At 45.0% G+C, this 12,573-nt stretch overlaps 1 protein-coding gene across 2 annotated transcripts in view; it reads left to right on the forward strand.

The window, feature by feature from the left end:
- The window catches only part of chd3 (chromodomain helicase DNA binding protein 3), a 95,466-nt gene that overhangs the window by 4,316 nt on the left and 78,577 nt on the right, over positions 1-12,573 (forward strand). The window contains exon 3 of one of the 2 annotated variants that reach the window (XM_052044652.1): positions 1,151-1,276. The exons of the other annotated variant lie outside the window; for it this stretch is intronic. Within the exon in view, the coding sequence (XP_051900612.1) occupies positions 1,151-1,276 (126 nt within the window). The remainder of the gene's footprint in view (positions 1-1,150; positions 1,277-12,573) is intronic. 2 annotated transcript variants of the gene reach the window in all.

The raw sequence follows: 12,573 nt of genomic DNA on the forward strand, positions 1-12,573 counted from the left end.
TTAGGCGAGGTTTAAAGGTCGGCACAACACTGTAGGCCGATAGGGCCTGTATTGCGCTGTGCTGTACTGTTCTATGGTTCTAATGCCTGTGTTAGGCCCATATCCCTCTAAACTTTCTTGTCCACGTACCTGTCCAAATGTCTTTTAAATGTTGTAATTGTACCCGCCCCTACCACTTCCTCTGGCAGCTCGTTCCACACACCCACCACCCTCTGTGTGGAAAAAGCTGCACCTCAGATCTTTAAATCTTTCCCCTCTCACCTTAAACCTATGCTCCTCTAGTTTTAGGCTCTTCTATCCAGGGAAAAAGATTGTGACTATGTACCCCATCCATGCCCCTCATAATTTTATAAATCTCTATAAGGTCACCCCTCTGCTTTCTTTGCTCCAGGAAGAACTGTCAGTCTAGTCTCTCCTTTATAACTCAAGCTCTTTAGTCCCGGCAACATCCCTGTGAATCTTTTCTACGCCCTCCCTAGCTTCTTTGTATCCTTCCTATAGTGTGGTAATGTTCATGAAGAATTCACAGCATTGAAAGTGGATTAAAGAAAGGATTTGAAAAGATACACAAGCGTAGTAGAGGGATCTCCAGGGGACATTACAAGCCAGAACTGTTCAGGGTCAATATCAGGAAGCAGTTCTTCACAAAAAGGGCAGTGGAAATCAGGAACTCTCTCCGCAGAGAGCTACGCCAATGAAATTTGACATCAAAGGATTTTGGTTGGGAAAAAGTAGGGGGAGGCACGGTAGCGTAGAGGTTAACGCGGTGCTATTACAGCGCCAGCGATTGGCGTTCGATTCCCATCGCTGTCTGTAAGGAGTTTGTACGTTCTGCCGGTGTCTGCGTGGGTTTCCCCCGGGTGGTCCAGTGTCCTTCCACATTCCAAAGATATACGGGTAGGTTAACATGGGTTTAAATGGGCGGCATGGACTTGTTGAGCTGGAACGGCCTGTTACCGTGCTGTAAATAAAGTTTTTAAATTTTAAGTCATGGCCCAACTAGTCCTGGCTGATGCCTCTGCTCTGTGTGAGCCACCTTCCACACCCAATCATCTCACTCCATTACCATTATTTTCTATTCCTTTGCACTTATTCTACTTCCTCTTGAATGTGTCTGGTCATTTACATCTTCCACCCTCTGTGTGAGCAGCACATTATACCACAGACTATCCAACCGCTCGCTCTGTCACTGACCACCTGCCTCAACTGTGGACGAGTCTGTGGTTCCCACATTGGCCTGATCAGCCACCTCAGAAGCCACAAGACCAGACTGGAGGTAAGTTATTCGAAATCCAGAGGGACTGCATATGAAGTTACGTAAAGAGCTTTCCTCAGTGCCTTATTGGGTGTATTCGTCTGGTCCTTAATGTTGGATTCCAAGCATCATCCTGTCCTGTATATCTGTCCTATCGAGCCCCCTTTGGAGTTTTCACACCTTATCATCTTGCATCTCAGCTTTTGTTTCTGCACACTCACCTGTTAAGCCTTGCAGAAAATGTTTCAACAAAAGGGAACTAAAGTAAGGAGATGCATTGTGAAGGAAATTAATATCACAGCATGTTCATTTAGTCCCCATCCCTAATTGCCCTCAGGAAGGTGCTGGTGATCTACCTTCTTGTACCCTGCAGTCCTGGTGATGCCATTCCCACAGAATTGTTGGTTAGGGAGTTCCAGCATTTGGATTTAACAATGAATGAGGAACGGTGATATATTTGTATGTGGTGCATGACTTGGAGACAAATCTGCCTGCCATCCTTGTCCTTGGTGGGAGTGGTTGTACGCTGGGATGTGCTGTGTTGGAGCAACTCACCTACTTCATTGATAATACACATTGCTGCTGAGTATACCAGTGGCATAGGGAGTGAATGCTGAGATGGGCTGTTTTGTTCTGGATGGTGTCAAGCTTCTTGAGTGTTGCTGGAGCCGCAGTCATGCAGACGTGGAGAGTATCTTTTCATGGTTGTGTGGTGGATGGATAGGCTTTGGGATGTCATCTGTGTCTCTCACCTCATAGCCATAGGGTTTATGTGACTTGTGCAGTTGATCAGCGATGACCCCCAACGATGGTGGGTTTTGGGCCTGATGACACTATTGACTATCAGGTGTAGGTGGTTAGACTCTTGTTGGAGATAGTTGTTGTGGCCATGTGTGGCATGAATGTTATCTACCACTTGTCAGCCCTGGCCTGATGCTCTGATGTTTTAGCTTTGCTGCAAGCATGCAGGGACTGCTTCATTTTCTGAAAAGTTGTAAACTAAATTGGACATTGGTCATTGACCTACCTCTGAATTTATGACAAGGTCGTTGATGAAGCGGGAGGTACTTAGGTCTAGGACACTGCCCTCCAATATTCTGGCCCTGGGATAATTGACCTTTAAGACCCACAACCGTCCACCTTTTGTAAGCTATGACAACACCTATTGCAGTTTCCACGATGCCCATAAACCAGATTTACCAGGGCTCCTTGGTATCACAGTGGGTCGAATGCTGCTGCCTTGCTCTCGCCTCATTCCAGGAGTTCAAAACTTTGGTGACAATTCAGACCAAGGCTGTAATGAGGTTTTGAATCAAGTGGTTGAAACCCAAACACAACGTGGGTGAGTAAGCTGGAGACACGAGATACAGATACTGGAATCTGGAGTAACATATAAAACACTGGAGGAACTCAATGGGTCAGGCAGCATCTTTGGAGGGAAAAGGATATCTTCCATTATTTTGCTAATGATTGAAATTATATTAGATTGGACTTGTCCCTCTGTGCATTGACAGGACATACCTATTCAATTCTCCATAAGTCTTCAGTACCACAGCTGGGATGCTGTCCGGTCCCATGACTGTTGCTGTATTCAGTGCTCCTGGATGCTGCTTGATGTCACATGAAATCAATAAAATTGGCTGATGTTGGGGATCATCCAGTTGGTGCTACTGGTTGAATGTGGCCGCAATGCATCAGCCTCCTCTTCAGCACTTGTGTGTTGCCATTGTTGAGGATGGGGATTTCAGAGTCTCCATCTCCCACCGGCTGTTTAACTGTCCATCACTGATTAAGTGTGACAGCACTGTAAAGTTTTGGTCTGATCTGAAGTGTGTGGGATTGCTCAGTCCTGTCTATTGCATCCTGTTTTTCCTACATCTAATCCTGTGTCACAGCTTGGCACCTCCCTGTGAGGGTGTGCCTGCTGTTGCTCCTGACATATCTTTCTGAATTGGATATTGAAGTAGAGTTGGCTCCCTGGTCTGATGGTGATGTTACAGTAAGGGATTCTGTTGCTGCTGCTGATGCACAGTGCCTCATGGAGGCCTAGGTTTGAGTTGCCAGGAGAGTTTTGAGCCCATCTGTTTAATGCGATTTTAGTGCCACATAACATGAAGGAAGATATCCTCAATGTGAAGCCTGGAATTCGCAAGGACTCTGTGGCAGTCACCCCTCCCATTGCTGTCGTGGATACAAGCATTTGCAAAAAACAAGGCCAAGTAGGTTCATGACTTGTGTGGTTTGTTCAGCATGGGTCACAGACCCAGTCTGGCACTCATGTTGGAGGTGGTCCTACCAAAATATTGTGATGGGTGTTGAAGTTCCCCACCCTATCTACATCTAGTGCTTCCTCCAAGTATTGTTTAACATGTGGGAAAATGATTCATCAGCTGAGGGAGGATGATAGATGAGGGTAAAGAGGAGGTTTACTTGTCCACGTTTGCCGTAATGCTATGAGACTTTATGTGATATGGAGTTAAGTGTTGAGGACCCCTAGGCCACTTGCCCCTGCCTGTATACCACAATACAGGTCCCAGTGCCAATCCATCTGCCTTGTATTGTCATCACCAACTCTATCCTGCCAATGGGACAGGACCTACTTGGGGATTGTGATGAAGGTGTCTGGCAGATGGGAATCTGTGAGGGTGACTATGTCAGGTTGTTGTTTATGCCATCTCTGGGATCAGTCTCTGAGACATCGGTCCCCAGATTTTGTGAGATCAGCTGGTATGGGGTTGATTTCCCAGTTCTGACAAAGGATGCCAGACCTGAAATGTTCTCTCCCTTTGTCTCAGCAGATGCTGCCTGACATGCTGAATGTTTCTATCATTTTCTGTTTTTATTTCAGATTTCCAGTATCTGCAGTTTTAAAAAAATTTTATTTACTAGGAATGATTTTGCTGTGTTTAGTGTCTTAGTGAACAAACTGCCAATTACCTTTATTCGCCTGAATCTCAGTGAACCACTGGGTGGATGCTAGTGGTCTGTCTAGTAGGATATTTCAAATGTTGCTGTGGGTCTGGATATAGGCCTGACAACTAAGGGCACAGGGGACCTTAGTGAACTCCAAAGGCTTTATCAAACATATACAAAAGCTGGAATGCGCTGTCTGAGGGGTTCTCTTGCAGCCTTTTGAATATTTAGATGAGTACTTCAAATGCCATCGTGTAGAAGACTGAGAGTTGGGAAATGGGATTAGTGCATATGTCTGCCATGGCCAGATACGGAGAGCTGAAGGGCCTGTTTTCATCCTGTCTGATTCTATGACTCTAACCTTACTTAGGTAAAGAAAATAGCTTTTTTAAAATTTATTCTTAATTAACTGAATTTAAACTCCCTATCTGTGGTGGGAATTTGACGTCGTCCTTTAGATTGTTATTCTGGATCTCTGGTTTACTTGCCCCGTAGTTGAACTACTGTGCCAATCTTCCCAATAAAGAACACAGAGAACATAACAGCCTGACATCTGGTTTACGATCTTAGAGAATCGTTGACCTCCCAAAAGAATTATAATATGTGGACAAATATTGCACTGACTAGATCACAGAAATCTGTGGCACTGAAAAAGGCCATTCAATCCACTGCGTCCATATTGGATACAGTGGGCTTTTGTACAGCCAGTAAATTTTCTGGCACAGCTCAGCTGTGGTGTGGGGGGGAGGGAATCAGTTGCTTTACAACAATGGGGGTGTACTTATTAAAGTACGAAGGTGTAGGTGTTACAGAAAGTGAGTGACAGCTGCAGAAAGGGAGCCTTGTACAAGTTACTGTGCTGCAGGTTAGGGGCGAGTGTTATCACTCAGTGAAGGCCTCTATTGCTATCACTTGACAGTGTCTTTCTGCAGCTGGCTGGCAGTGATAACAAACGACAACAATTTTGGTGACCCTTCCAAAAGATGAATGATATGAAATAATGCTCAGGGCTGTAAAACACGGAGATTTAGGTAAACTGCCTGCAGCTTTACCAATTACGTGAAATACAGGTAGGCATTTGGTCGCTGTTCTCTTTTGCTCTACCTGTCTCTTATTCTAACTGTTCAGTAACGTATGGAGGCAACCAACTTTGCTTATTACTAGTAAACTGGTGGTTCCAGTTGTTAATTCTGTTGTCAGGCAAGTAACCAGCTACAAATTAAACCAACGCCCAGAACAAAATATGTATCCATTGGCACTGAATCAAGAAGGAGGAGTTAGCTACAAGCCGAAAGCTTGCAAAGAGGTCAAGAATTTTGACCTGAAGCTGAGTGCAATCTTAATTGAACCCCTTAGTTAGATTGCAGTCTGCATCCCAGACGTGGAGTATCTTGATGTTATAAACCACCCTGAACCTTTCAATTAGATTCTATTGTCAGAAAGCTCATGAGGACATGCTCAATATTAGCTGCTATGCCCTTTGTGGTTAAGCAGTTTGCAGACACTGTGTCTGGAATTGCATGTGCAGATTAGCCTCCTGCTGAACTATATCTCACTAAATCCCAGTTCCTCCAGAGGAGGAGGTGATGTTGGTGGAGACAGCAGAAGATTTTCTTGCACCATACATCAGAGTTGCACCTGAAAAGAATCTCAAAACAAGTGATGGTTTATCCTTGGTAAGGATAGCACTCATCCTGTAATTACCGAGAGTCCTAGCATAATATAATTACCGAGAGTCAAAGCGTAATACGGAGCAGAAACAGGCCCTTCGGCCCAACTCATCCATGCCGACCAAGATGCCCATCTAAGCTAGTCCCGTTTGCCAGCCATGGACCCACATCCCTCTAAACCTTTCCTATCCGCTATAGGTAAAGATACAAAGCCAGGAATGTTTTTCTCTGTCCAAATATCTTTTAAATGTTGTTATTGTACCCACCTCAACCACTTCCCCATTGGATTCACACACCAGCCTCTACGTGAAGAAGTTGCCCCTCAAGTCCCCTTTAAATCTTTCCCCTTAAACCTATGCCCCCTAGTTTTTGATTCCCTTTCCCTAGGAAAAAAGACTGTGTGCATTCAGCCTGTCTATGCCCTTCATGATCTTATACACCACTATAAGGTCACCCCTCAATCTTCTGTGGGGCAGGCATGGTAGTGTATCAGTTAGTGTGACGTTATTACAGTGCCAGTGACCCGGGTTCAATTCCGGCCACTGTCTGTAAGGAGTTTGTACTCTGCTGCGAGACAAGGGTCTGAAAGCATGTCTCTTGACTGTCCCACTGATCTATAATACCATTCCTGTTGTGCCTTGAATTCTCTTTCTTCGCTGAGAAAAACATTCCCAGCTTTGTATCTTTACCTATAGCGGGGAAGCGTTGTTTCAGTCAGCCCAGAAAAGTAGTGTTAGTATTTTTATTTCAACCTGCAATCCTAAGAGTTGAGATGTCTTTACTTGACTTGTTAGACTCTTGGGATTAGCTATGTTTTCTTTACCTTCCTCTCAAAATAATCATTGAAACTGATGGCAAGAGGAGAGGATCTATCCTGCAAATGGTGGCTGGAAAAGTGCTGCTCAGTCAAATTCCACTTCATAGCTCTCAATCTGTAGCCTTGTGCATTACGACATGTCAAATGGTCTTCCAGCCATTTCAGTGTGATGGGCTGGTGATTATCCATTTGGGCAGTGAGTTTCAGACCTCTACTGTTTCACGGGTGAAAAAAGAAGCTTCTAATCATTTTACCAATTACCTTAAATCTGTCCCTCCTGATTGTTAGACTCTTTAAGGAAATAACCCTTTCTAGGCACCCTGTCCAGGTCTCTCGCATTACAACAAATATAGTCTCTCCTGTATTCTGAATAAAATAATCCAAACTTCCAGTTTGATGTCTGAAGCAAAGGGTGGCAGCAGTAATTATAGCACAACACTGTCAGTGCTGGCACTGGCAGTATCAAATTGGGTTATGTACTTGTTCTCTGGAGTGGAGCTTGACTGCAGGACTTTGACTTTGAACCAAGAAAGTGCTACCTGCGGACATAATTTCAGTTTATGATGTGAGGTGGATCCCAGGTGACTATTGCTGCTGCTTCTCCTGGAAGGTGTGGAACATATTAAAGTATTCATTGCAAGGGAAGGGAATTTAAAACCATGCCAGCTGATGGTTTGATTTTACCTGGCATGTATTTTTTTTAACATACTTACCCATTCACTCCCTGGTTTGGGTCGTCCTCTTCTCTTCCCAGAAGCCACTCATCCCATGCAGCCCTCTACAGCCAAAAAGATTGAATAGTCTGGCCACTGCTCATCCTCCCTGCTTGGTTGACCTAGGGGCAGGTGGCTGTGTTGCACTGTAATTGGTGTCTGGCACTGTTAGAGCAAGCCTCAGTGCAAGCTTGAAGAACATTACCTCGTCTTTCTTCTGGGCAATTTGTGTGGTGCAGGAGTCAATATCACATTCTCCAACTTTGGGTAACTCACTTTTTCTGTCCACATCAGGACTGTCTGCTTCTGCTACAGTGGTTTTGGCTCCATTTTTCTCTCTCTTTTAGTACAAGTTGCTGGGCATGTCCCACAGCCTGCTTATTAGAAATGCATAATAAGGACAGGGAAGCATAATACAGACAGGGAAACATAATCCCCATTAACCCCCATGGTCTCACCCTAGCACAGATATTCCCTCTGTCCTATCCATCCCTCCTGTGCGTCATATGTCAGTGATAATAAATCTGATTCTGCCACCTCTGAAAATTAAAACTACCTTTTTTATTTTTATCCCAGTTCTGATGAAAGGTCTCCAAATCTGAAATATTAACTCTGTTTCTCTATCCACAGATGCTGCCTGACTGGCATATTCTGATTTTTATTTCAGATTTCCAGCAGCTGTATTTTTTGCTATTTCACAAACTCCACACTTAGTTGTTCCTGGTGGCTGTTGTCCTTCTCCATTCTGATACCGCAATCTGACCAGGACATTCTTTTGTATCTGTGAGAGAGGTAGAGGGAATAGTGGTTTAATTTCCTTTTGGGTTTTCTTGTCTCTGCTAAAAGTGAGACCACTGGTCTACGATGCTTTATGTAGCAGGATCGTGAGAGCTTATAAACTGCCATGTTAAGGCTGATAGAATCTCAACACAGAGGGCCATTTGGTCCATCATGCTGTGCTGACACTTGGAAAAGTCTATCTGGTTAGCTTCCATTGATTTCCTCATAATCCACCCCTGTTTACTTGTCATCTGCTTGTGAAATTGTGTTAAAATATCTTTGATGGTCATGAACATTCAAAATGCACCAAGGAATTTATTTAAAAAAAAGAATGATCTTAATTCAAAATAATTAAAGCAGTAGAAAACATGGAGACACAAAAATTTCTGCAGATGCTGGAATCTGGAGCAATACACAAAAAGTGCTGGAGGAACTCAGCGGGTCAGGCAGCATCCATGGAGGGAAATAAACAGTCGACATTTTGGGCTGAGACCCTTCATCAGGACTGGAAAGGAAGAGAGCAGAAGCCAGAATAAGAAGGTGGGGTGAGGGGGAGGAGCACACGCAGACAGGGGATAGGTGTTCAGGTGAGAGGGGAATGGTAGGTGGGAGGGGGAGAAGATGTAATAAGCTGAGAGGTGATAGGTAGAAGAGGCAAAGGGCTGAAGAAGGAATCCTGTAGGAGAGGACAGTGGACCGTAGAATAAAGGATGGGGGAGGAGAGGAGATGGGCAGGTCATCAAGGCAGGGGAAGGAAGCCAGAGGAATAAGGAGAGACAAAGGAGTGGGGGGGGGGAGGGGGGAAGAAAAAGAAGGGGTGGTTAGAGAAATCGATGTTGAGGCTTGGAGGTTGGAGACTCCCAAGGCAAAATATGAGGTGTTGTTCCTCCAACCTGTGCCTGCCTGTGGCAGTAGAGGAGGCCATGGATAGACATGTCAGTATTGAAGTGGGTGGCCACTGGGAGGTCCTGGCTGTTGCAGTGGATGGACCGAAGATGCTCGATGAAGCGGTTACCCAATCTGCATCCAATCTCACCAATGTACAGGAGGCTGCACCAGATGCAATAAATGACACCCTCAGTCTCATAGGTGAAGCGCTGCCTCACGTGTAAGGATTGTCTGGGACAATGGATACACTTAACAACCAAACAGTTAAACTAACTGCATAAAACTAAAATAAAATTGGTCTGTTTAGTGTTCTCCTTGCAGCCACTTCTTCCCATTAATCAGGTACAGGTTCAGCAGGTAGTTTTTCCAGGCTGAGACTGGGAAATCTGTGGCAGTTTTGAGTTGTCCTTTGGATTCCAGGGAGTGTTCACTGGTGCAGCACAAAGGTCATGGTGGAAGGTTCTACTTTTACCTTAAGATCATGTTCTAATTTGGAGAAACACTGGTGGAAGTTCTGGTGCTAAGGTAGAAGATCTTGCCCATTATTTGGCTTAGTGACAAACTTAGTCTAATTTGTTATTAATTTCATTAAGAATGTTTCATAAAACTGCTGTATAAATGCATGGTGTTGGAGGAACTGACTGCTTATATTGTTTAACCTACATGTGTACTTCACTCAGCATGCACAAACATTGTTTATTTATCCTGCATTTGGAAAACGCAGTCACTTTGCTTATAGCAGTCCAGCATGCCAAACACCAAGCTTGATTCCTAATTACCCCAGGGAAAGGGATCTGTCAGCGCACCAGTTTTTCAGCAGGCTGTTGTAGTTGATTGAGATAAGCTAAACTGTGCTGCACTTTATGGTTGGCTACAGTTGACCTCGTGCTTCAGTTAGACCTGCCAGAAATTAAATGTGGGTGGGGTGCATCTTGGGGATCTAGGTAGGGGTCAGTGAAGGAAGGAACGGGAGCAGATTGATTTCAGGGAGGGAGCTTTATTTATTCTGGGGATCTGCACTCATCAAAGCATGCTTTTGCTTGTTAGAACTAGACTGAGACAACTCTGGTATGTCTTGGTCTGCCTAAAGCAATTGTTAGTGCATGTGGGAGGAGAGAAGGAATGAGTGGAAGGATAAAGAGAGTGAACAGAGGAGAGGTGATGGGGCATGGACAAATAGGGGAGGGGAATAGGAAGAGAGTAAAAGCAGATGGGGAGAAGAGACAGAAAATGAACACAGCGAGCAGGGAAAGGAGGAAGCAGGAAGAAAAGGAGAGGCGATATACGATTATGTCTTGCAGGTTTAGAGGGTGCTGTTTATTACCCTCACTTCCTATCGATCACTTTTTTAAAATTTTGAAACTAAACTTTATATTTTATTGTTATTATGAATGCAAAAGAACACAGTGCAAAGCTCCTTACATTTTTCGTGTAGTTTCGCCTATACAGTTTTGCTGGTTCTATACATAGTAGTGTTAGCAGATCTTTTTGGTACATAGCACCATTGCCACTCGCATGGCCCCCTTTGGTGATACACCCTTCTCATGTTTAGGAGCTTCCCAGCCAGAATTGGTCCCTCAATGTCCAGTAGCGGTAAAACCGTAGACTGTGGTCCTTCCCCACAAAGCCTTTGCATTGGCTGCACCAAGCTTCAGTGCATCTGTCAGCACATACTCCTGTGCCAATTGGCAGCATTCCCTTACAGACTTCTCACTGTGCTGGAAGACCAACAAGTTTTGGGCAGACCAAAGAGCATCTTCCACCAACTTGATGATCTTCCAGCAACACTTGATGTCCATCTGTGTGTGTGTCTCTGGAACAGCCCATAAATCAGAGAGCCCTCTGTTACACATGATGAACCGTGACAAGGACCCTTGCATCCTTGTCCAGACCCTCTTAGCAAATCCACAGTCTGCAAAATGGTGGGTGACTGATCCTCCCCGTCAGGGCCATCCCAAGGGCAGTGTGTGTTGGGAGTGATATTCCGACTGTACAGGAACGATCTGATGGGGAGGGCCTCTCTCACCACCAGCCAAGTGAGGTCTTGGTGCTTGTTGGTAAGTTCTGGCGATGATGTATTTTGCCAGGTGGTTTGGAACGTCTGCTCGGAACCACACCACATATCCATTGAGTTACTGGAATAGAATGTCGCTGTCACTGCAGTTGAGACTGGACTGGTCTGTCCTTGAGCAGTAACCTGTGGGTGTCAGCACCTCTTCAACATAAGGCTGTGGAAATTACTTGTTTGCAGGTTTTGTGGCATTATGTGCAGTGGATACATTGAGCTTGCTTTTCACTCCTGAGTCTAGCCACATTGTGCAGCTGACATCACAGTAGACATGAAAACAGAAATGTAATCTGATTTTGTCTTTCAAAAGAGGAAGAGGGTTTATAGTGGGGCTCTCAAAAACTAAATGCAAATTAGAGGAACAGCACCTTGTAGTCCACCTGGGTAATCCCCAACTTGACAGCATGAACATCAAATTCTCAAACTTCCAGCAGCTGCTCCCCTCTGTCCCTTTTTTACCCCCCTTTTTTCTTTTGTCTCTCCTCCTGATCCACTTGGCTCCATCACCCTATTTCTTTCTCCTCCCCCACCCTATCCACCTGCCCATCACCCACACACTCCTCCCACTGGTTCCCCTCCCCACTTCCCTTTATTATATGCTTCACGATCCTCTCCTATCAGATTCCATCTTCTTCAGCAGTTGTCGTGTTCTTCAGCCCTAAGCCCTCTCACCTGTCACCTCCCAGCTTCTGACATCACTCTCACTCTCCTCCCTCCCTCATCTGCCTATCACCCCCCAACAACCCGGATCAACCTATCTCCTGCCAGCTCTCGCTCCACCCCTTCCCTCCACTTTTTCATACTAGCTATCTCTTTTTTCCAATCCAGATGAAGGGTCTCAACCCGAAATGTCGACTGTCTGTTTCTCTCCATGGATGCTGCCTGACCCGCTGAGTTCCTCCAGTGCCTTTGTAGTGGGGCTCCTTTTCAGTGCCAGGGTTTGCACCATTCTTCTTTCTTGTGCCTGTTGGTCCAGTGTTTATTGGACCCAACCATTCATCTGGATTTCTTAATGTGCCAGCTTGTATTTATTATTTTTGTCCTTTTCTTGCCTGCTACACTGACTGCATCCTCCTGGAGCACAGGGACCTGTCCAGATCTGTTTTCCAGGGACTTGAGTGTGAAATTCAGTGTGGCTTTTTTTTCTTTGTTGTCCTACTTGCTTTCAGGATGCTGCCCCTCTTCTCTCCTCCTACCAAAACAACACTTCATTTTAGAAGGGTTCAGAGGTTAACTGTGGTTAGAACTCTGAACAGTGTGTTTGAATGTCTTTTTAATGCAGCAAATTTTCAATGTCTGATGGAAGATAGAACATAGAACAGTACAGCACAGGAACAGGCCCTTCGGCCCACTATGTCCATGCCGATCATAATGCCAATCGAAGCTAATCCCATCTGCTTGCACATAGTCTATATCCCTCCATTCCCTTCATGTTCCTGTGTCTGTCTAAATGCCTCTTAAATGTTGTT

Source organism: Pristis pectinata, chromosome 37 (genome assembly GCF_009764475.1).
Source record: "Pristis pectinata isolate sPriPec2 chromosome 37, sPriPec2.1.pri, whole genome shotgun sequence".
Lineage (NCBI taxonomy): Eukaryota > Metazoa > Chordata > Chondrichthyes > Rhinopristiformes > Pristidae > Pristis > Pristis pectinata.